At 52.4% G+C, this 24,224-nt stretch overlaps 1 protein-coding gene and 1 non-coding gene across 51 annotated transcripts in view; one reads left to right on the top strand and one right to left on the bottom strand.

Moving 5' to 3' along the window:
- L3MBTL2 (L3MBTL histone methyl-lysine binding protein 2) overlaps window positions 1-24,224 on the bottom strand; it is a 27,255-nt gene extending 3,031 nt beyond the window's left edge. Inside the window, exons 1-20 of one of the 50 annotated variants that reach the window (XR_014081536.1) lie at window positions 24,116-24,224; window positions 22,684-23,089; window positions 16,184-16,424; window positions 14,496-14,629; window positions 11,256-11,379; window positions 10,352-10,431; window positions 8,895-9,012; window positions 8,364-8,498; window positions 8,031-8,119; window positions 6,599-6,830; window positions 5,995-6,071; window positions 5,719-5,823; window positions 4,775-4,922; window positions 4,311-4,393; window positions 3,774-4,008; window positions 3,511-3,565; window positions 3,205-3,270; window positions 2,313-2,429; window positions 656-1,912; window positions 2-206 (exon numbers count right to left, since the gene is read on the bottom strand). Coding sequence is in view for 10 of the 50 variants with exons in the window: in XM_081587619.1 (XP_081443745.1) it covers window positions 1,800-1,912; window positions 2,313-2,429; window positions 3,205-3,270; window positions 3,774-4,008; window positions 4,311-4,393; window positions 4,775-4,922; window positions 5,719-5,823; window positions 5,995-6,071; window positions 6,599-6,830; window positions 8,031-8,119; window positions 8,364-8,498; window positions 8,895-9,012; window positions 10,352-10,431; window positions 11,256-11,379; window positions 14,496-14,629; window positions 16,184-16,424; window positions 18,114-18,257 (2,241 nt within the window). In the remaining 40 variants the exon portion in view is untranslated. Of the gene's footprint in view, window position 1; window positions 1,913-2,312; window positions 2,430-3,204; window positions 3,271-3,510; window positions 3,566-3,773; window positions 4,009-4,310; window positions 4,394-4,774; window positions 4,923-5,718; window positions 5,824-5,994; window positions 6,072-6,598; window positions 6,831-8,030; window positions 8,120-8,363; window positions 8,499-8,894; window positions 9,013-10,351; window positions 10,432-11,255; window positions 11,380-11,586; window positions 11,716-14,495; window positions 14,630-16,183; window positions 16,425-18,113; window positions 18,329-22,683; window positions 23,090-24,042 lie in introns of those variants that run through there. The other 49 variants (XR_014081547.1, XR_014081539.1, XR_014081544.1 and 46 more) reach the window with 49 other exon arrangements.
- On the top strand, window positions 12,462-12,534 carry TRNAE-UUC (transfer RNA glutamic acid (anticodon UUC)). The gene has a single exon. It is a non-coding gene; the product is annotated as a tRNA-Glu (tRNA).

Genomic DNA, 24,224 nt, shown 5'->3' with positions numbered 1-24,224 from the left:
CTGACGCAGCAAGAGAGGGATTTAATCATCGCATAGGGTTTAAGTGTGGGAGGCCCATCTGGGGCTGGGACAGCGGCTCAAGTTGTCCTCTAGCCCTGCCTGCTGTGCCCAGGCACTGTGGACATCAACTTCTTCACTCAGGAAGAAGCAAAACTGAAGCCAAACAAGTCCCATCACCCCAGAAGCTCTTCAGTCAGAACTTGATCCTTTAAGGGCAAAAGCATAGGGGACAATGATTCTTCTCAGCTGAGCAAGTCACCCTCAACAAAGGCAGGCGATGCGAGCAGGCTGTAGAACTGCAAGCCACACCCACCCCTCACCATGAGGTGGGGTGAGGGGAGGCACAGCCCCTGTCGCATTTAGGGGAATTCAGGCTGCAAGAGGGGGCTTCCTAGGCCTTGTTTCTATTCCATGTGGGCCTGCACAGTGCCTTTAGGAAAGGACAAAAGATCTGGTTCTCTCTGAACTGAAATTGGCTCCCCTTGGGCTGGTCGCCCATCTCTGGGATGACACCCAACAGCAGGGTCCTCAACACACCCAAGGTCAGCACCCCACCTGGCAAGCATGGGCCGTGACACAGGGGCACACCCAGCCGTGCTATCCCTACTCAAACACGTGGAAGCAAAGAGAAGGGCTGAGGATAGCAGCCAGTTACCTCCGAGGTCTCCTGAAGAGAGGGTGGATCAGAGGAAGAAGACAGCTTCAAAGGAGACTTAACTGCGGAAAAGCAGCAGCTGAAATGTGGGCAGATGCTAGGTGAACTTCTAGAATGGCTTTCAGAGGAGCAGCGGAATCAAAATACATTATGGAGTTAAGAACATGCACAGTGAGAAAAAGGACCAAGATGTCCCTGCCTTCAGGAGCTCCTACAGGACCACGTCAGCCAGCAGGGCGGACCATCCCGTGTCGAGGCCCCGAGACTTTCTGGCAAGGCCAGACCTGTTCCTGGTTAATGGAGAAAGGGAGAAAGAAAAGGACAGGTCCTAGTCCAGCTGGGCTCCAGAGTGGGTTAAATTCAACACTGGTGGCACCTTCTCTCAGGGGATACTTGCATGCGTGTGCACACGCACGTGCACACACACACACCGACCCCCCCTTCCCATGGCACAGGGACTGGTGTGGTCTCCCCCACCTGAGGCCCTGGCAAGCTCCCTTTCCCAGGGAGCAGACCTTGCCTCTGCTCCTCTTGGAAATGGAGTCAATGCCAAGGGAAAACAGGTCAAGGCCACCTCACAAGTCACCGGGACTTACATGCTGGTTACTGCTGCTCAGCTGCCTGCCAGAGCTGGGCACCAGCACAGGGCTCCCCAACCTCCTGGGGGTGCCAGGAGGAGCAGAGCCCCAACCCAGGAGGCAGGAGGGGCTGTTCCGCATGGTGTCTGGGGCAGAGGCTGTACCCCTCACACCACTCACGTCAGGCAGGTGGCCGTCTGTCCCCACCTCGAGATCTGCTCGGGCCTAACCACTAGCCTCCTTGTCTCCTGTGTGTAGCCCCCACCCACCCTGGCAATGGAGCAGCGTCGGGGGGGTGGTGGTGGAGGGGACTAGGGAGGAAGAGCTTCAGGAACTCTAGCTGGAGAGGGAGCTGCTCGCAGGCAGCCCCCGTCACATGGCCTTGCTGAGAGGAGGGCAGAGGCCAGAGGGTGGGTCAGAGGAGACCCTGGCTGCTCCTTGGGTGCCCGGCCCCCACAGCACCAGAGAAAATTTATGCAAAAAGGCTCAGTCTCCAAAGTAAAGTAGGCTGGCATGGTGGCAAGAGAGGCGCCCTAGGCTGGCTTCCAGCTGGCAGCGAGCAAGGCTCAGTCGTCCGTCTCCTGTTTGATGTTCTCGACGGGGACAGGCAGCTCTGGACTCGGAGCCTTGTCGGCTGTGACCACGTCCAGGTGCTCTTCCTTCACACGCACGGTGATGACTGAAGAGGAAGAGAGGTGCGGGGCAAGAAGGAGAGATGCATGGAGCTCAGGATCTGGAGAAGGAACCAGGCTTCCTACAGACAGGGGCCCTCGGGGTTGGCGAGGAGAGCCCCTTCCCCTCTGTGGGGCAGGCAAGCAGTAGCCAAGGCCTAGGGCCCTGTCCCACCAGCCCGGCAGGCAGCCCACCCTGCTAAGGGCTGGGGCTGGGGGTGGAGAGGGCCAGGCCAGTGCTCGGCTCCATTCAGAGCTGGGGGCGGGTGTCTGGGAAGCCCTCCAGGCCCGGTGGTCTGAGAAACGTTGCTCGGTGTCCAGAAAATGCCCTTCAAGCCTGACTCTGCTCTTCTGTGCCCAGGTGGGGAAGGAGAGGACCGACCTCGGCCCCGCCCGAGAGGCTCTTACTCTCATCAGGGGTGGGCTCCGATGGGACCTTCTCTGCCGCCTGCAGGTCCTCTTCCAGCAGGGCCTTCTTGGACCCCTGTCTGAGGGGCCGCGTCTTGGCCGGTGGTATTCTTTTTCCTTGGAATAAAAACAGAATTCAATCCAGGCGAGGGCTGTATCCACATGAAACAGCGGTCGGGCAGCCCAGCAGAGGGGAAGGTGCAGCTGGGGAGGCCCGAGGCCCGAACTCTGACTTCACCCCTCAGGGCTGTGTGCCCGAGGCGCCCAGCTTCTCTCCAGTAAGGGGTCAGTGTGCCTCCCCAGCCCTGAGTCTCAACGGCACAGGGTCCTGCCACTCGATCCACTCCACGCCCTCACAGGATCTTAACCTGCCCAGGGACCGCGTCTGTTTCCTCTCGGTTCCCTTTCAGGACATCCTCTCTTCTGCGGAGACCACGGCGGGGAGTCTAGCTCACCGCAGCTCAGCCTGAGGCCTGCTGAGGTTGGGCCGGCCTGTGGGAGGTCCCCAAGCTCGGTGGTCGCCCTTGCTCCCTCCCCCTGGGGATCATGAGAGAATGACTTCCGTCTGTTTGCTCTTCCACCTTTTCCTTTCATACACCGCAGCTGCACAAGGCCTCAGAGACCAGGCCACCCTGACCCCTGCTCCAACCCACACAGTCTCTTGTGTCTTTTCCTCAGCATCCTGACCATTGCCAGAGACCAGAAGACTCCCTAATTGTGCTCTGGGTCCCTAAGACACAGGGTGATGGATGGGCTCCTGGGGCAAAGGGCAAAGGAGCGGTGGGACCATGAAAAGAGTGTGACTGATCTGGGTAGTGACCGCCGCCCAGGGACACAGGCTCAGCTGATCCCAGGTTCCATCCCAGCTGGGCAGCTTTAGAGCATCACTTACGTTTCTTCCCAAACTGTTTCTTTTTCTTCTTGGTGGCCTCTTTGGCTTTCAGAGGTGTGGTGGGCTCTATTGTTGAAAGACACGGACATGAGGTGAGAAGAGAGTTCTGAGAGGACACAGGCTGCAGGTACATCCCGAGACTCCTGCCCACCCCTCACCGGCCTCCCTTACCCAGGGGCCGCCCTTGAAGGAAAGCCAGAGCTGGGCCGTGAGAATGCGGAGGAGGCTGCGGGGAGGGACTGGATGACAGCTGTCCCTTCTTCCCACCCGCATCACCAGGTGCTCAGAGGGGCCTGGGGGATTTACCTGGTGCACAAGGGCACGAGCATATGACAGAGTGGGCAAGGTCAAGGAAGGAGCTCTGCAGGCCAGAGGGAGAGGGAGACAGAGAAGTCAGGAGCAGGAGGGGGAGACCAGGGCCACTCTCTCCCTAGAAGTGGTCCAGGAGATGCTCGATCTCATGCCAGAGGGCCCAAGGTGGGTGTGCGGCAGGTGGGGTGGGGTGGAGGGTGGTTGGCAGGAAGGAAAAAGAAAAGTCAAGAGCCCCTTAGGGCTAGGAGAGCCCAGACCTGTGGCCACAGGTGGCTGGAGCTGGTAGCCGGTGAGCTCACACCAGCCAACGGGGTAGATGTCCGGGGACTCGCAGTCCACCCACTGGTCATACTCGCTGTCCCAGCCATCGAAGTGGATGCTAAGGAGTCGGTGCACCACCCGCTTCACGGTGGCCACGCAGATGAGCCGAGGCTCCATCAGGTCCACGGCTTCCAGCTTCATGCCCACCTTGAAGCCGTGATTGGGGCAGTCCTGGGACAAAGATGAAGGCCGAGCAAATCAGCTAGGTCCCCACCCTGGCGGGGCAGCCCTGGGTGTGGGAGCGGGTCTGAGCCTGTCTGCGGGGGTTGGCGGGCAGGTCCTCAGACCAGGAACCCTCTGCACTGTGATCCCAGGCACCAGCCCCTCTGGGAAAGGGACTGGCTGACTGTTCAGCACGCATCCGCATCAGAGTTTGGGACTTCTCCCCAAAACAGCTGATCTTAGCAGCAGGAACTTGAGAAAGGGTTGGAATCGCCACCTTGGGTGGTGGTGGGCAGGGTTGGTCTCCTCACCATGTTGAAGAGTCTCGATGGAGCTGCCTTCGCCTTGGTTTTCTCCAAGTAGGCCTCCCAGCTGAAAGTGTGAGCCTCGTACCCTGGAGTGGAAGGCGGAGATGAGGAGGGAGGGAGGTGAGGGGGAGTCCTGGAAGGCCCCCCACAGTGCCAAAGGGACTCCTGCAGCTCCATCAGGACTTAGCCCAAAGTCTCTCCAGCAACCTTCTTCCCTCCTCCCCAGGGTGGTACCTGCTCTAGGACCATGGTCCTGTGGTACAGGGTGCTCACTGCCCAAAAGGACAGGTGGGAGCTCTGCTCACCAAGCCACGTGGGGCCGTGGGGCCAAGCCAGCCTGGATTAAGGGCTAGTGGTGACCCTGGGGAGTGCTGTCACCTCTCCAGGCCACTCAGACTTCAAGCTCCGGGGGTCTGGCTTGGCCTGTGGCCTCAACCCTGCTCCCCCCAACTGTATGCCAGTCTTACCTTTCGGGGGTGTGAGCTCAATGTCATTCTTCTGGCAGAAGCTGGCTGGGAAGATGGCGTGGGAGGAGGCGTGGTAACAGAACCAGTCAGAGCCATCTGTGGAGGGGCCCCCATCCACACAGATCATCAAGTAACCGTCCAGGAGGACCTAGTGGTGGCGGAGAGGGCAACAGACAGAACCTGGTGTTCTAAACTGCACCCCATCCCAGGGTGAGGTGACAGGATAGGGATACGAGGATGGAGCTGCTTTTCAGAGCACTCAGCACTCACGTAACCCATAATGGTAAAATCATCTAGCTTCCTCGTGTGTGGTCAGTCATGTCAGACTCAGCAACCCCATATGGACTACATCCTGCCAAGCTCCTCTGTCCATGGGATTCTCCAAGCAAGAATACTGGAGAATTCTTCCCCTCCCAGGGGATCTTCCTGACTCCCTCAATGGACACCACATGTTGTGCCAGCAGGAACTGTGTCCATCCTTTTGCCACTGTGTTCTCAGGGGTGAACACGGGGGCCCAGCCTGGAGGTTTGCTAGATGGACAAATCGGCGTGTCCCCAGGAGAGCCGAGGGGTGGTTGCTGGCTCCTCAGGCTGCAGCAGTAACCGAGGTCTGCAGCAACGCCAGCCCCCAAAGGGGACAGCAGGCAGTGGCGGGAAGGCCTACACTTGACCCAGGACCAGGCTCAGGCCAGGTATTCAGCAGCACCCACGGGTGGCTGGCCAGGGACTCGGCTAACCCGACAGCTTGATACGGTGGCCGACACACCTGGACCAGCCCATAGGGTTGGCAAGCCTCTGATCCTGACAAGAAAGCAGATTCCGAGCCAGGAGCTAAGTCTCTGTGCCCGAAAACCAGGCCACTCAGGAGCAGCTAGTAGGGGGCGCTCTGCCACTGCCCTGTCCACAGGAAGCCCTGCTGGAGGCCGGAGGGCGCCCAGGCTCACCTTACAGATGGTTGCCACGCAGATGTTGCCCAGATTCAGGGGGTCAATGGCCTCCAGTTTCATCCCCTCCTCAAACCAGCCACCTTCCGTGTAGACAGCTCGAACCTTAAAGGAACAGGGCAGTTGAGCAATCTCTGGGCTGACTTGGGGAGTGGTGGGAAAGAGGCCTCAGCTGCTGTCAGCCTGGCAAGGAAACGGGGAGGGGAGGGGAGATCCGGGGCCTCAGATCTGGAGTGGGCCTGCGGCCAAGGGACAGTGCCCAGGGCTGGGCCTCACCTTCTTGAACAAGTAAGGAACAGCATCACAGTAGATCTTCCGGAAGGTGGGGTGGTGGGCCATGTCGCTGCGCCTCTCTTTTAGGGAGACAGTGGAGGGAGGAAGGGGGAGAAGGAAGTTGAAGCTGCTAACATGACCATCTCCACGCCTCCTCCAGAATGTGGGGCTGCTCAGCAGCCCCCGAGCCCCCCACCAGGAGCTCTCTGTCGGAACTATTCAGCCCTGAGGACCCAGACTCCTCTCACATCGCAAGGAGAGGATGTGGCCTGGAGCCTCTAGGTGCAAATTAACTTTTACCATTTCAGGCTGGAGAAGGAAATGGCAACCCACTCCAGTATTCTTGCCTGGAGAATTCCATGGACAGAAGAGCCTGGCAGGCTACAGTCCATGGGATCACACAGTTGGACACGACTGAGCAACTAACACACACAACACACTTCAGGCTGAGTGTCTTTGGTCAAATCACTCAACCCCTCGGGACACTTGGTCAAGTCCTGCCATCCTCAGGGTAAAGATGACTGCCCCCATTACTCAGAGTAGTTGTGGGGTGCAGAGATGTGCCCCCTCCCGACCCAAGCCCATGCTGGCCAGGGACTCGGCTAACCTGACAGCTTGATGCCGTGGCCGACTCGCCTGGACCAGCCCACAGGGTGGATCAGGGGACTCCACATGTGGCACCAGAAGTCATCGTCGCTGTCGCCATCCTCATAGAGGAGCCGCAGGCGACCCCCGATGACTGTGTCCACCACGGCCATGCGGGTCCGGGACACCTGGGACTTGTCCACCACCTCCAGCCGCATGCCCTGCCGAAAGGGGTACTTCATGCTCTCCACCATCTACAATGACATCAGAACACAGGCCTGCTGGGGTCGGTCCCTCCCTCCCACAGTCCTGTCCTGTCCCTTGGGAGTAACCAGAGGATGGGATGGGGTCGGGGGTGGGGGGACTTGGGGGGAGGAAGCCGGCAGAGGAGCCCCTCCTGCCCACCAGGTTCTACCCTGGCTCCCAAGTTCCTGGGATGATAGAATGTTTACAATGTGTGCAACAAAATGCCAGCAAGTCATTGTGATGGGAATCACAGATTGCTTTTCAGATTAAGGAAACAGGTGCCCCAGGGAGGTCGTGTGGCTCACCTGGAGTCACATGGGGTCATTAGTCCCAGAGCTGAGCCACAAATTTGGTCCTGGGGTCCCGCTCTGTGCTCTTTCAGGGATCTGCACTCTGATCACACGAGTCCTCCCAGTGCTCTCTACCTTCCGGTCCCTGCCAACAGCACTCACTAACTGTGCACCCTTTGCCTCGATACCTCTAATTTCAGCCCTGAACGGCTCTCCTAGCACCTCAGCAGTAACGCCTGCCCCTTGGACACAGCCAAGGACAGTGACCAAGATGCCCACAGCCACTCTAAAGCTCCGGTGGTGGGGCCTGGGTGAAGAGACAGGCGGTTCTGTCTGCCGAGATTTTGGTGCTGTCCTGCCTGGGATAGAGAATGGGTACGGAAGCTCTGTGGGGCTTTTCCAGCACCGGGGCACTGAGGACTCAGGGAGAGCCATTCCAGTTTTCTTTGTGGTGGTGAGGACTGAGCAGTGCAATTCCAAATCCCACCAGGAGGGGGAGAGTGCCAGATGGCAGTGCCTTGTATACAACAAGCACTTAATCAAATCTATTGAATGAATAGAGGTCTAGAGGTCTCCTGCACTGGGGGCAGGTTCTTTACCACTAGTGCTACCTGGGAAGCCCAGTTGAATGAATGCTCCTGAAAATGCTAAGAGCAAAGGGAAGGATCTGGAAGAGCCTGTGGCAGACAAAGCAACATGACCGACGATGAGGCTGGATCAGAGCAGGGAGGAAGCTGATGGTAGGCCAGGAGGGTAGATGACGCCCACCACCCATACTTAAAGGAATCTGGAGCTGCTCTGATGGCTAAACCAAGGGGGTCTTAGGAAAAATACTCCAGTGAGCAGCACAAAGGACAGTCAGAAGGGGAAAGGGGCAGGAGGAGACTAGTTAGGAGAACCCAGGGCGCTCTGCCAGACCTTGATATGGAAGTCCACGGGAAGCGTCCTGGAGCCCACCAGGCGTTTCATGAGGTAGCCCTTCCAGTCGGTGAACTTGGCATGGATGGCTGGGGAGACAGAGAAGAATCCTGAATACAGACTGCCACCACTCTGCTGACGGGTGCCAGTCTGCCCCAGAGAGCAGCAGAGGGGCCTCAATAACATATTTCTGCCTTCTCAGGCCAGCAGTCCTGGATTCCCCAACCTGGACGAGGGAGGAGAGGAAGCGAGGAGGCAGGTGGGCTCTGGGCTGGTCTGACTTCTCCCAGGGGCCCACAGGAACCAGGACGGGTAGCACTCTCATCAACTCACTCCGTGGGGGCACCAGGATCTTGCTGTTGATGGCACACCAGCCGATGGGGTGGACATCCACAGTCCCCAGATTGCACCAGAAGTCATGGCTGGCATCATTTTCAAAGCCTTCATACCGGAGCAGGACCCGGTACCCTGAGCAGGAGAAAGGGGAAGTGAACTCTTAGGCCTTCTTGCTTCTCCAGCCTATACCAGGCTTTTGCTGCCTACTCCAAGAAACCCTTCTACAACAGCCAGAGTGGAAACAAACCCCTGCCATGTACTTGGAAAGCAGTATGGCACAGTAGGGGGAGTAATTTTTTATGGCCTGATCCACCCTGGAATGAACTTCAAAATGGGAGTTTCCAAACTCACCAAGCTCTGTGGTCCCCTCCAAGGTAGGTAACATGAAAGCATAGCAAGAAGGGAGAATGAAACTCCAGTGGGCGGGTTTTTTTGTTTTATGAAGCTGATGTGTGCTCCGACACTACCTGTCCATCTGGAGATGTCGCCCCCAGCCCCTGACCTCGCCTCGGCCAGAGGAGCACCCACCTGCCGCCTGGATGACCGAGGCGATCCAGTACACCCGGCTGGGGAGCACGGCGTCACTGTTGAGTACTTCCACCTTCATTCCCTTCATCACGTCCTCCCACTGGTCATAGAGTGGGACCTGCATGGGGGTGAGAGGGCCCAAGGGGACAATGAGCCACCTGGATGGGCAGAGGAGAGCAGCTGGCCGCAGGGCCTCACGAGACGCTGTATTCTTCTCCTCTGCCCCTCAGTGCTTCCCCCCACTGTGTGTGGAAGGCCAGGCCCAGGACTAAGGAGGAAGTGATGAACCGATGTGCCCACCTCTGTGAAGGGCCAAGTCGGGGGATGGGAGTAGGGGTGTCAGACAGCCCTGCTAATCTCTACAGGACTGGCTCCTAGTTGTTACCCCCTCAGGTACATCACACCGGTGCCAGCAGACACCTGGCAGTTTCCCACTCTCACTACGTGACAGGCACTTCTAAGGCACAAACAGCACCTCCTTCAATCGTCACTCAAACCCGGGCGGTTGGATTTCTCTCGTGGTTCAGTGGATAAGACTCTGCCTGCCAGTGCAGGGGACGTGAGCTCAATCCCTGGTCGGGAACTAGGTACCCACAAGCCAACGGGCAACTAAGCCCTTGCACTGTAACGAGAAGCCCCTGTGCTCTGCAACAAAGACCCAGTACAGCCAAAATAAAATAAATAGGCCTTCTCCAGATTTCCTGGGGTTTAGGAAATTGGCTTGAAAGACAAAGAGAGCCCCCTCAGCTTCTCTCTGCACCTCTGGGGGACCATTGCTCAGGTCTGCACTCCAAGCCCAGGCCTCCAGGTCTCATCCTTGGCCGCTTCTCAGTGACAGAAGGGCTTCCCAGGTGGCTCAGTGGTAAAGAATCTGCCTGCCAATGCAGGGTTCGATCCCTGGGTTGGGAAGATCCCCTGGAGGAGATGACAACCCTCTCTAGTATTCTTGCCAGGAAAACACCTTGGATGGAGGAGCCTGGTGGGCTACAGTCCACGGGGTCTCAAGGAGTCAGATGCAACTGAGTACGCAGTGACAGGGAGTCAGGGAGCCTTTGAAGGGGTTCCAGGAGGTACCCACATCTGCTTCCCAGGAGCCAGTGGGCCCAGGGCAGTTTACAAGCACCAAGCTGTCAATAGGAAAGCACTCAAAATGGGAGAAAAGAGAAGGGGATTCTCACAGTTGGCTTCTGGATACCAAAGTACAAAGTGCCATTATGTGAATAGGCCTCGGGGGGACCTCCGCGGGGTGTGCTCAAAGCTCTCGGTGAGGGTCTGTGGGAGGACTTGGTGAAGAAAAAGTGGACAGGAAGGTGAACCAGAGCGAGCAGCAAAGCCGGGCTTCGAGCACCCAGACTTCATCCTGTTCCCTCCCGGTGCCAAAGCAGTGAGGCAAGTGGGTGAGCCAGCGGCAGCGCCCAGACCCCTGCCAGCCCTCCCCTCGTGCCCAGGGCACTCACATGCTTAAAGCAGCTGACAGGAGCAGCCTTGTAACTGTGATCCTTCAGGAACTTCCCCCAGTCGAAACCCAAGACCAGCGCTGCAGAGCCAAGAGGACCAGAGTTGAGGGGTCGAAGTGGGGAGCTCTCGTGGCAGCCACCCCAGGAACCCGGGCAGGCCTGAGAACTGGGAGCAGCCCAGGCCTGCCCTATACCCGCCCCAGCAGTGGCCACTCCAGGAACCAGGGCCTGGGGAGCGGAAGCACAGGCCCCTTACCCACCGCGCAGGCCAGGCTGGCCCCATACCTGCCCCACCAATGGCCATGGGGACGGAACGGGTAGGACCTCATCCAAAGGCTGCCAGACTCTCAGTAGAGGAAACACTCAGAGGGAAATGTCTGATCTTCCTCCCCCAAGAGAAAAGACCCTCCGGCTTAAATTCCTCAGACCGCCCCCAACCTCTCATTGGCCATAGCCAATCTAGATGGGTGGGAGGTGCACGCCCCTCCAGCCCAGATCTGGTAGCTGTGTCAGACCACCTAGTGCAGAGCTTCCAGCCTACATTTATTTAGAAACAGCTACTCACATTCAGAAAGAGAGAGAAGTCCCTTATCCCATCACCCTTCTTCACACCCTAGGTCTCCACTGCCCCAGGGAGACAAAAGCCAGAGGGCTACAGGCAATGCTAAACAAAGGAAGCTTTGCTTAACTCTTGGCTTTTAAGTGCTCAGAGAAGAGTGATTGAGGGATGTTCTGGGCCGTTTCAGTTACTCCCAGGTGAGGAAGATGCCGTCTAAAGTGAGGCTGGCCCTTTCTAGCTAGCCCCCTTCTCCAATCCTGGCTCCTAGGGAGCGCCCCGCCTCACCCGCCCAGTCCTGGCACCACACCCCACCGGCTTCCTGAGCACCGGTCCCCCCTGACTTACCGTCCTGCCCGGTTGGGGTCCCATCAGCGAGCTGTCCTGTCCCCTGGGAGTGGAGGAAGGCTCCAATTTTGGCAGACCAGGCAGCTTTGTGCAGGACTTTGGCCTTCTTGGTAGGTGGTTTTCCCTGGAGGGACGACAGCCTGTCTGTAGCCTAAAGGCTGATAACAAGGCTCTGGATTTGGACTGCCCATGTAACCTCTTAGGGACTCCAGTTTCTTCACTTGTAAATCAAGGTAATAACAATTATAATGCTTAGCTGGGGGCGGGGGGAGTTGCAAGGCTGAGGGTCACCTATTGTGCAGAACTCAGCAGGCACTTAGCCATTGTTCACCTGCAGGGGGAGGGGTTGGCAGAGCCAGAGGGCAGGGAGGGATACATTTTCCATCTTTTAAGTCCAGTTATTGCCAGGAACCTCTTGCTGCTGGCCTCAGCTCTCAGCCTTCTGCTTCCTCTGGTGCTCCTACAGGTTTATGGCAGAGAGGGGGCTTCAGAAGGCTCATGAACAGAACAGAGTTTATGAGGTGCTCAAAGGGGTCCCACCCCAGAGTGAAAGGCCACTGACCTGTGTGTGTGTTGGTCGCTTAGTCGTGTCCGACTCTTTGCGACCCATGGACTGTAGCCCTCCAGGCTCCTCTGTCCATGGGATTTTTCTCCAGGCAAGTATACTGGAGTGGGTTGCCATTTCCTTCTCCAGGGGATTTTCCAGACCCAGGGATCGAACCCGGGTCTCCTGCATCAGAGGCAGATTCTTTACCATCTGAGCTATAGGGAAGAACTGGACAGTAATTTGTAGCTTAAACACTGATCAGAGAGGCCCAGAGAATTTATTAAAGAGATCAGTGATTGGGGGAGAATGGATACACGTGTATGTATGGCTGAATCCCTTTGCTGTTCACCTGAAACTATCATAACATTGTTAATCGGCTATGTTGTTGTTTAGTCACTCAGTTGTGTCCGACTCATTTGCAACCCCATGGACTGTAGCCCATCAGGCTCCTCTGTCCATGGGATTTCCCAGGCAAGAATCCTGGAGTGGGTTGCCATTTCCTTCTCCAGGGGATCTTCCTGACCCAGGGATCAAACCCGCCTCTCTCGCATTGGCAGGCAGATTCTTTACCACTGAGCCGCAAAGGAAGCTACTGTAATACAAAGTAAAAAGTTTAAAAAAAGAGATCAATGAAATAGAAATGTGTGGTTTTAGGGAGTTCCCTGATGGTCTAGTGGTTAGGATCTGGCGCTTTCACTGCCATGGACCTGGGTTCAATCCCTGGTCAGGGAACTGAGATCCTGCAAGCCAAAATTTAAAATAAAAAAATGTGGGTTTAAGTTCCAAAATCACTGCAGGTGGTGACTGCAGCCATGAAATAAAAAGACACTTACTCTTTAGAAGAAAAGTTATGACCAACCTAGAGAGCATATTAAAAAGCAGAGACATTACTTTGCCAACAAAGGTCCATCTAGTTAAGGCTATGTTTTTTCCAGTACTCATGTATGGATTTGAGAGTTGGACTATAAAGAAAGCTGAGCCCCAAAGAATTGAGAGCATATTAAAAAGCAGAGACATTACTTTGCCAACAAAGGTCCATCTAGTTAAGGCTATGTTTTTTCCAGTACTCATGTATGGATTTGAGAGTTGGACTATAAAGAAAGCTGAGCCCCAAAGAATTGATTCTTTTGAACTGTGGTGTTGGAGAAGACTCTTGAGAGTCCCTTGGACTGCAAGGAGATCCAACCAGCCCATCCTAAAGGAGAGAAGTCCTGGGTGTTCATTGGAAGGACTGATGTTGAAGCTGAAACTCCAATACTTGGGCCACTTGATGCTAAAGCTGACTCATTTGAAAAGACCCTGATGCTGTGAATGACTGAAGGCGGGAGGAGAAGGGGATGACAGAGGATGAGATGGTTGGATGGCATCACCGACTCGATGGACATGAGTTTGAGTAAACTCCGTGAGTGGGTGATGGACAGGGAGGCCTGGCGTGCTGCAGTCCATGGGGTCGAAAAGAGTCGGACACGACTGAGTGACTGAATTGAATTGAAGTTTCACGCAGACCTAGCGCCAAATCCTGGCTCTTCAATTTTATTGTGTACCTCTGAGTAAGTTAGTAAAAATTTTTGAGACTTTGAAATAGGAATCTTTAAAAATTCATTAAAAAAATTCATTTTTTAGGAATCATTGGTTAGACTGAGGGTGCCAAGCCCTTCTCAAGTATCCCCAGACTGTAGTTAATAACAATGTTATTATTAGCTCACTGGGAAGGACTTTCTTATGCCTTGACTAAAATCTGCAAAGTGAGGGAGACAACAGTAACTGTCTCATGAGTGAGAGATAACGTGCACGAGGCTTTAACTAGAAGAGCTGGGCTGAGACCCACAATAAACATCAGGCTTCACAGGACAATTACCTGGGGCACTCATTAAAGCCCCCTATGTCCAGGCTGTGCTCCCTCCCAATTAAACCAGAATCTTCATGAGGTGATTTTTGTAACTTTCCAGGTGACCCCTATGTGTAGTCAAGTTTGCAAACCAGTATAGTGAAGACACAAGGCCAGGCTCCCGAGATGAGGCTCCAGTTTCAGCTCAGTTCTCTTCCTACAGAGTCCACAGGTAAATCATTCTTCCTCTCCAGACCTCAGCACACTTGTCAATTAGTATGTGGGTTAGACAACACATGTCCAAGAATCCTCCCCCTTCTCAGAGTTCTACAAATGTCAACAGTTAACTAGAGGTTGGTAAGACTTTCTAGGCAGCTGCCTGTGGAATGGAGACAGAGACGAGGCATCATCTTCTCAAACCCACCATGGATGGAGAAGTTTGTGGCCCATTTCCCAGCTTCCTTTCAGAGCATTTGTAAAAGTGCAGCAGGAAGACATGGGTGCCAGACTCCCCACAGAGTTCTTGTTTACAACTTATTGAGAGCAGCCCAGTGGTTAGGACTCTGCGCTTCCACTGCAGGGGGCATGGGTTTCATCCCTGGTTGGGGAGCTAAGATCCCACTGCCACGCAGCACAGCCAAAAAGAGAACTTTTTGAGGACACATCAGACCCTGAGGGGTGAGGGTTGGAGGTGAAGGGTTAGCTCCATGAATCTGCAACTTATTGAGCTCCAGAAATGGGTGCATAACAAATACCAGGCCATTTACAACCTCAGAAGGCCACAAGCAACATCCTGCCCAAGTCCTCTGGGCCCCTCGCCAGCACTGATGGCCCCAGGAAGGGTCTTCAAGTGACTGCCTCTCACCTGTAATCTCGCCAAGATACTGGCTTTCTTGGAGTTGGAGGAGTAGCTCCTGGAACAGGAGACGCTGCAGAATCTCTTGGTCTTGGAGAAGAAGGCTTCCCTGGTACCCACGATCCCACACATCTCACAGACAGCTGGGAAGAGAATTTAGCACGTGACTCCCTGGATTATCACCCCAATTCAAACAAAATGATGGGCCCTTCAAACCTGAGGCACTGCATTAACCCCCTAAGGCTGACAAAACTGGAATAGGAGGAAGCAGTTTGGGTGTGTACCCCTGAAGCTGTGTGGCATCCCCTGGCTCTGTGTATCAACAGCAGGGCTAAGGAGAATCCATGTGGACAACTGGGGAAAGTTTGTGAAGAGGAAAATGAGAAGACAAAAATGTACCCACATCATTTAACTTCTGTGGGCCTGTTTTCTCATCTCTAAAGAGGCTGAACTAGGTCAAGGTTTCATCCCTGATATCACATTAGAATCACCTGGAAAGCATTTAAAAACGCCCTGATTAGAATGACCTGATCTGTGCTGGGACACAGACGTCAGTGGCTATGAGAAGTTCCCCAGATGATTCTAATGTATGGCCAGGTGCATGCATCCCCAAGCTAGATGGTCTCTAATAGTTCATTCTAGTTCTAAGATTCTAGAGAATGACTGGAAGAAGACAAAAGGGAGAGAAATAAAAGAAAGGGGAACTAGGACTTCCCTGGTGGTACAGTGGCTAAGAATCTGCCTGCCGGTGCAGGAGAGGCGGATTTATCCTTGGCCTGGGAAGATTACATGTGCCACAATGCAGCTAAGCCCGTGCCCCACAACTACTGAGCCCACGTGCTGCAACTACTGAAGCCCGTGTGCCTACAGCCTGTGGTCCTCAATAAGAAAAGCCACCACAAGAAGCCCATATACCACAACGAAGTAACCCTGTTTGCTACAACTAGAGAAAGCCCGCGTGCAGCAATGAAGACCCAGAGCAACCAACAGTAACATAAATAATTTAATAAATAAAAATAAAAGGGGAGAGAGGAAGAGAAGACAGGATGAATGGAGAGGCAAAGAGTATTAGATGCTCCTCTTCTAAAGAGTAAAGGGACCAGGAAACAGGAGTGTCATCACAGACCATCTAATCTGTCTCTTTGCACAGGCAGTCCCCACACTGGAGGCCCTGACACAGAGGTCCAGCAGCTATGCAAGCATCACACCTCTGAAGCCAACTGGCTTCCAGATTATTCATGGGGATTCTTATCTGCCCTCATCCTCTTACCTGGAGGTCACTTAATTCTGTATTTCCTTGCCTCTTACTCCCAAATCACAAGCTATTTCTTGTCCCTTCCCAGAGAGTAACCAGATCACGTTAGGTGTCGTATATTCTCAACACCCACCTTAGAAATCCACCAACTATTCTTACTTACACAAACGCAAAAGCACCATCATGTTAATGACCGGCATCTAATATGTGCTGAATGAATATTAATTGTGAGAAAAGAATGAAATCACAACTTGAAGTTAGACTGTAGCCGAGGAAATAAACCTTGGGGATACTTGGGGTGACTCTCTCTCTCTCACAGGTCCTTAGACATCAGATCAAAGAGCCCTTTACACCTGGACAGCTCCGCCCACCTGGCCTACATCCCCCTCTCCATCCACAGCCTCTGAAACCTCCCTATCTTCGGGGGACACTTTGAAGGCACCTGGCTCAGAACCACTGCCATCCAAGGAGCGGGGCGTCCCAGGGCTGAGCAGATGCAGTGGGGAGGTGGGCAACTCCCCTGCTTCCCGATCCTCATGTTCCGCTTCACTCGACTCCTCAAGATAGGAGCTGCTCTCACTGCCTGCACTGCTGTTATAACTCCGGAAACTGTCATAGCCGCCGAAGAGCTCCAGGTCATCGTCTTCCTCTTCCTCCTCCATCGGTTCTAAAGACGGAGTCTCCTAGGAAAAGGATGACACAAAGCAGGCAGAAGGAATCATGGTTGGCTTACTGTAAGAAAAGGGAAGCTGCAGGTCTGCTATCAACTCCCTTTCCAGTTCTTGGTCAAGTCAATGCTTCTGGGCTGAGTGGCAGGTGCAATCAAATACCCCTTTCGAAAACACCAGGATCATTACTCTTGTTTATACATTTCTCAACTGCAAGCCAAAAGAACACCTTAGCAAGACAGAAACATGTATTAGGAATTCACCAGGGTGCTCTGTGGATTTATACATGATGACATTTTACCACAATTCAAACAGAATACAATGATGTGAAAATATACTAAACATGGTGCCTTATGAAGACATTTTGGAAAAGATGTATTTTAGAAACTCATTCTCCCCCCTTCAGCAGATGTACACCAAAATAATTTCAACTCAAAAACAATTTAAGTCAGACGAAAGTTAATTTGGGGCCCAGACTGCCCTAAAGAGGATCTGACATACTAGCACTGTGGGACATACCATAGCTTTGGACTCAGCCCTGATCCTAACTAGCTGTGAGTCCTTGGGCAAGTTGTTTAACCTGTCTGGGTCTCAATTTTCTCATCTATAAAACAAGAAAAATATTTGGCTCAAAAGATGTGCAATGTAAAATGAGGTATTGTATATGAATCTACCTGGCATATAGCAGAAAAGGTGTGAAGCGTTTGGGCTCTAGGCCAAGGCTCCAAAACCATCCCTACTATATGACCTGCAACAGTTTAATCTCACTGCCTCGGTTTCCCCATCTGTAAATGAGGACAATCCCACCTATTTCATAGGCTTTGGGGGAGAAGTAAGGGTTAATATGGGAAAAGCACTCAGAACAGTGACTTGAACACAGCAAGTCTCAATAAATGCTGGTGATCATTACTGGTTAAAAGCATGGGCTCTCAAATCCGATATGCTGGAGTTGGAATCCAGGCTCTCCTACTTAGGGCTCTCGGTTTCTCCATCAGTACAATGGCTGTAACAAGCCTTCTTTAAAAAGCTGCTATGAGCACCCAGGCACTATGTAAAGCCTAGTTCTGTTCCCAGCAGTCAGTGACAGCTCTAAAACTATGATTCACACTCCACACTGATGATGATGATTCTTTACTCTTGTAGAGTTTTTGAGCGATTCCACTTTATATTTACACTACACTTGCAAATGTACCAGAAAGGAAACTCAAATATAAGGTGACCAGAAGCCAAATGGTGAAAGGATGTATGGGTTACAGGTGGTGGGACGAGTGGAAAAAGCAAAACAGGGAGAGTTTTGGAACTTGACAGACTTAGTGCCCATCTCCTTCACTTTACAGCTGTGTGACCCTCCTGGGGAGTAGCACTACCCTCTCCAAGGCTCAGCTGCATGATCCATAAAAAAAGAGACAATAACACAGGGCTTGTTATTGTGGGAGATAACGCATGGGAACGCTCCAGATACGGAGTGTTTATTAAACTTTAATCTTCCTTTACTTCCCACCAGGACGTGACAGGCCTCATAGTCCCTAAAGACGCCACCATGAGACAAGAGGGAGAAGGAAGATTCAGGAGCTCTCATATCCTGAACCCAGTTCCTCTTCCCCCAGGCCAGTGAAGCTGTTCCTCCTTCAACCTCACTCGGACCCAGGAGAACCGGAGCAAAAGGCGACGCCAATCGCCTCTGGCCTTGCTCAGCCTAACTACCTGTTTATCCATCTTTCCATCCTCCACCCTCCAGGCGTCGCTCAAAGGCCTAACGAAGGCCCACCGAGCAAGGCTCTCGGGGTTCCCTTTCCGAGTCACGCGAAGTCCTCTCCCTCTCACCTCGACACCCCGGGGCTTCTCCATGAGACCTAACAGTTTCTTCAACCGTCACCAGGTGCAGGAAGCCATATTGGCTTCGTGCTCTCCCGAAGCGCACTCATTGGCCGCCTCCCAGGGCTGAGGGCCAATCACGCTGCAGGAAAGAGGTAAAGCCGGTTCCGCGCTCGCCTGAGCCCCGCCTTCCCTGGAGGCGGGGAAGCCGCGGGTGCTTATGGGACTTGTAGTTTCCTCTGGGCTGCGCGTGCAGGGGGTCGTTGCTATGGCGACGTGAAAATTTCCCGGCCCCAGCCCTGCCCGGCCCGGGAGGATAGTTCTTGTTTTTTCACGGTAACCTCTTGCTATCACACCGACTCCGTTCTTCATTAAACAATTATTTAATACCTAAGAAGGTACTGTTCAGGCATCGTCCAGGAAAAACCTCGCCCTCTCCCTGATGAGAAATTGAATGTGCCCTAGTGCGAGGATGCCTAGCAGACTTTTCCCTGTTTAGGCAGAAACTGGAATACTCTTGGGCCCAATGGTATAAATGTCCTACATGCTCAAAATTCTGCAACACTCTACCTTGCATCACCATCTCCTGAAATAAACCTCAGATACGAGGCTCTCTGCCTCGTTCTTTGGAGAAGGCAATGGCACCCCACTCTAGTACTCTTGCCTGGAAAATCCCATGGACAGAGGAGCCTGGTAGGCTACAGTTCGTGGGGTCGCTAAGAGTCGGACACGACTGAAGTGACTTAGCAGCAGCAGCAGCAGCCTCGTTCTTTTGGGATTTCCCACAATGGTCCTTACTCACAGTTCTAGGTGCTGTGCTATGCTAAGTCGCTTCAGTCGTGTCCGACTCTGTGCGACCCCATAGACGGCAGCTCACCAGGCTCTGCCGTCCCTAGGATTCTCCAGGCAAGAATACTGGAGTGGGTTGCCATTTCTTTCTCCAGTCCATGAAAGGAAAAAGTGAAACTGAAGTCGCCCAGTCGCGCCCGACTCCCAGCGACCCCATGGACTGCAGCCCACCAGGCTCCCCCGTCCATGGGACCCTCCAGGCAAGAGCACTGGAGTGGGGTGCCATTGCCTTCTCCTCTATGTGCTGTAGTAGAGCTTTAAAAAAAAATTATTCATTTATTTGTCTGTGCTGAGTCTTCCTTGCTGTGTGGACTTTAGTTACAGAGAGGTCGGGGTTGGCAGGGAGTGGGGGCTACTCTTCCTTGCAATTCGTGGGCTTCTTATTGCGCAGAGCACAGGCTCTATGACACAAGTTCATTAGTTGTGGCACACGGGCTTAATGCTCCACAGCATGTGGGATCTTCCTGGACCAGGGATCAGACTCCTCTGTTTCCTGCATTGGCAGGCGGATACTTTACCACTGAGCCATCAGGGAAAGTCTATCATGGAGCTTCACAAACATCTTAAATCAGGGACAATCAGTCACTGTTTTACAAATGAGGAAACAGTGGTCCTTTGGGTTTAGACATTTTTTAAGATCATATTTGATTGGAATTTCAAGATTTAGTCCATATTCTTTGCCTATGCTATACTATACTCTTGAAATCTAAATGTAATAAGTAGGCCTTGACATGTGTTAAATATATTTCTAAATTTGAGGTCCACTAGATACATGTTGCCTGGAGAATCCCAGGGACGGGGGAGCCTGGTGGGCTGCCGTCTATGGGGTCACACAGAGTCGGACACGACTGAAGCGACTTAGCAGCAGCAGCAGATACATGTGAAAGTCTTTCTTAATTTCTTTGTTTTCTTCAAAACTTTCTACCTCCAGCCACATATCCAAGCTGTCCACGAGAACTGTTGCTTCTTCTGCCACCAAAAGGTATCCTGTATTTTTAAAAATTATGTATTTTTTTTATTTGACTATACCAGGTCTTAGTTGCAGTATGGGGGATCTTTAGTTGTGGCATGAAGGAACTTTAGTTGAGGCATTCGAGTTCTTAACTGTTCTTAAACATGGGATCTAGTTCCCTAACCAGGGATCAAACCTGGGCCCCTGCATTGAGATTGTGGAAAGTGAAAGTGAAGTCACTCAGTCGTGTCCGACTCTTTGCGACCCTGACTGTAGCCTACCAGGCTTCTCTGTCCGTGGGATTTTCCAGGCAAGAATACAGGAGTGGGTTGCCATTTCCTTCTCCAGGAGATCTTCCCAACCCAGGGATTGAACCCTGGTCTCCTGCATTGTAAGCAAACGCTTTACTGTCTGAGCCACCAGGGGATAGAAGACTTAAAAGCACTTAAAAATAAGTACATTTTACGTAACTTTTTCCAGGGTTCCCACTTTCCTTAAATAAAGATGTTAGAGGAAGAGAGTAGCATTTGCTGCTGCTGCTGCTAAGTCGCTTCAGTCGTGTCCGACTCTGTGCGACCCCATAGATGGCAGCCCACCAGGCTCCCCCATCCCTGGGATTCTCCAGGCAAGAATACTGGAGTGGGTTGCCATTTCCTTCCCCAGTGCATGAAAGGGAAAAGTGAAAGTGAAGTCGCTCAGTCGTGTCCGACTCTTAGCGACCCCATGGACTGTAGCCTACCAAGCTCCTCCATCCATGGGATTTTCCAGGCAAGAGTACTGGAGTGGGGTGCCATTGCCTTCTCCGAGAGTAGCATTTAAAATGGCCCAAATTCACTTTTCTCAAAAAACTGTTTCCTAGAGACTCTAAAGTTTGTATATAGTTCCAGTTTAATCGATTAAGTAAGCATAGTCACAATGAAGTTTAGAATCTAGAAAACTTTACAAAGTTGGAGAAGAGGAAGACAAACAAGCAACAACTATACCAGTGATTTACAGATTCTCTAATTTTACCAGGTTCCAGAAAACTTAAACAGTATCTACCCTCCTTTAAGAAGGGCTTATTCACTACTGTCTCTCTAGTACCTAGAACTATGCCTGGTACATAGTAGGTACTCAGTATTGGTAAAATAAATGAATGAAATGAGACTGTGAACATTTCTTAGTATTTAGGCAAGCAAAAGTATGCTCAGACACAGATGACAAAACATGAGATTGTGGAGTCTTAGCCAATAGACAACCAGGGAAGTTCCCAGACACAGAATTTAGAGGAGGAGGTAAAGGGCTCCAGTTGGCAGAAAAATTTAAGAAGAAACCTTTAAAGATTTTTAAGGAAATGAGTAGATTGTTTAGATTTTAAGAGCGCACTCCCTGGATGCTGCGTGGAGAGTGTGCTGGAGGTAGATCAAGAGAGCAGCGGGGGGACCAGTTAGAAGGTCCTGTACTGATCCAGGGGAGGGATGGTGGTGACTTGGACCAGGGCAGACTTAGAGGGCGTGCAGAAAAGTAGAAGAATTTGAGATGTATGTTGGAGGTAGTAATTAACTGTATGGAGTAGGTTTGGAAGAGGGAGGAATCCAGAATGACTTTGGGTAAATGTGTCAGATGGGTTGACCATGTTCTGTAGTGGGTAAAAACTGTACAAGGAATAAGTGAGTTTGGGTGGTTGAATAGAGGGGATTAGGAATTCTGCTTAGCCTGATATGCCTCCAAGAGGGCAAGAAGGTAGTGGAGTTCACCAGAGAGTCCTGAGTTAGAAATATAAACCCTGCAATTAAAAAAAATTATTTGGCTGCACTGGGTTTTAGTTGCAGCACGTGGGATCTTTTGTTGTGGCATATGGACTCTCTAATTGTGGTACATGGGCTCCAGAGTGCACAGGTTTGTTAGTTGGGGCACGCTGGCTTAGTTGCTCTGTGGCATGTGGGATCTTAGTTCCCCAACCAGGGATCGAACCTGCATCCCTCACGTTGGAAGGAGGATTCTTAATCACTGAGCCACCAGGGAAGTTCCTCAACACTGCAGTTTTCAACAACCTCCCTTTAAGATGGAATGAGAGTCCCTAAATCCATCTTCTCTGTGATGTATTATTTTTCACATATCAATGGATATATCACCAACAGTAGAAGAAAGCAGAAACCTGAGCTTTCTAGTTTCATGGCATTTCCACAAAAGTACCCGGCTTTGGGGAAGGGAAGGAAGCTGAGGCAGGTCCCAGTGATGTGAACTGTTAGCCTAAGTTGAAGTGGCAGTTAATGAGGAATTCAGTTGAAACATCTTATTAAACACAGGTTGCTAAGCAACAGTGGCTACCCTGAAATAGTGTGGCTGTTTCTTCTGCAGTGGAGCTCCTGGGTCTTTGGTCTGAGCTGTCACAAAGGTATGCTTTTTGGCTGGTCTGAGGTATGCTTTTATAAACAATCTTAAATACCTCTCTCTTTCTGAGGCCTTTCCTCTGTAAGTCACTGCTCCTGTCTCTCTGGGCTCATTAAATCTCTCGCTCTCTGTTGGATCACTCCCAAATAACAGCACACATGTGCTCATGTGTCATCCATTCTAGACAAATAAATCCCCTGAAATCACCTCCTCTGTCCCTAACCATTGTGCTCTTCTCTTCCACCCCTCGATGTCTTGAAAGAATTGTCTGTGCACACTACCTACCTGCACTTCTGCTTCTCCTCAGTTCTCCAGCTGTCCCTACACTCCACCAAAAGCGCTCTGTCAATTCAAGTACAATTTCTCTGATGTACAGCCACATTGCTCTTCTCTCAGTGGTATTTGCCATAACCGATGACTCCATGCTTCCTGAAACACTGTTCTTTCTGGGTCCCTCATGGTTTTCCTCCTGCTTCTCTGGCCAGTCCCCTCTCCTTTGCAGGGCCTCCCTCTTATACCAGAACTCTAAGTCCAGGTGATCTTCAGGGCTCTGTCCTGCTTGCTTCTTTTCTCACCGTAAGTGATGTCTTTCATTCTTAATGCTGTAAATACCATTTATATGGCCCGGATTCCCATCTTCAGTCCATGTGTTTGTCTGCTGAGTTCCAGACTCTCATATCTGTAGAGATAACTTACATCATAAATAGAAAAACAGAACACTTTATTCCCTTAACCTAAACCTATTTCTCTCCTAGTTTTCCCCATTTCAATATCCAGCACCATCAGCCACTCAAGAACTGCCTCTTCATTTCCTCTCGCTCCGTTCCTTACTTTCAATCCATCAGCTGCTGCTGCTGCTACTGCTAAGTCGCTTCAGTCGTGTCCGACTCTGTGCGACCCCATAGACGGCAGCCCACCAGGCTCCACCGTCCCTGGGATTCTCCAGGCAAGAACACTGGAGTGGGTTGCCATTTCCTTCTCCAATGCATGAAAGTGAAAAGTGAGAGTGAAGTCGCTCAGTCGTGCTCGACTCTTAGCGACCCCGTGGACTGCAGCCTACTAGGCTCCTCTGTCCATGGGATTTTCCAGGCAAGAGTACTGGAGTGGGGTGCCATTGCCTTCTCCGCAATCCATCAGCAAATCCCCTTAATTCTCCAAAACCTATCTCAAACATTTCCCCTTCTATCTCCACTGCCACCCCTTAAACCTAGACCACCATCATCCTGCACTGGGTTTCACTGAAGCCTCCTAGCTGGTCTCTCTTCACCTCTTCTGTAAATTGGATTAACTCCTCTGCACAAGTGCAGGCTGGGTGCTCTTTTCCATATCATACCCCTCCTGTCTGGACTTTCTCCGATTCTTTTACAAGCTTTTGAGAAGGCTGGGTGACTCAAAGTTGAAGTTAGAGAGGTAGGCAGGGCCGGAGTAAGTCATTGAGTCAAATGATTTACTGCGTGCCCACTGTGCTCGGGGCACAACACCAAATGACACAGTTCCTGCCCTCTTAGGGATTCCATTCCAACATAATCCAAAGGAAAGGAGACCAACCCTTTCCCGCCCCCACTAGGGGCCGGCACGGTGCTAACCGTTTTGACACCCGGCCGGCCTCCACCCCCTCCCACCGCCCCTTGACTCTGGACTGGCCTCAGTTCGCCTCATCTGTAAAATGGGACGATAACTGCTAGGCCCAGATCTTGGCGCGCTTCCCTGGTGTTACAACGCGGCGGGAATGCCAGCCTGGGGCGGAGTCACTCGCAATACCCGCCCCGCCCCATCCCCGAAGGGGCGGGGAGGACCAGTAGGTCACGTAGCCTGCCGGCACGCGC

The sequence above is a fragment of the Giraffa tippelskirchi genome, chromosome 4, assembly GCF_054371585.1.
Source record: "Giraffa tippelskirchi isolate mGirTip1 chromosome 4, T2T-mGirTip1v1.2.pri, whole genome shotgun sequence".
Lineage (NCBI taxonomy): Eukaryota > Metazoa > Chordata > Mammalia > Artiodactyla > Giraffidae > Giraffa > Giraffa tippelskirchi.
Note: the sequence above shows the minus strand (reverse complement) of the source record. Positions and strands in the feature narration are given on the sequence as shown.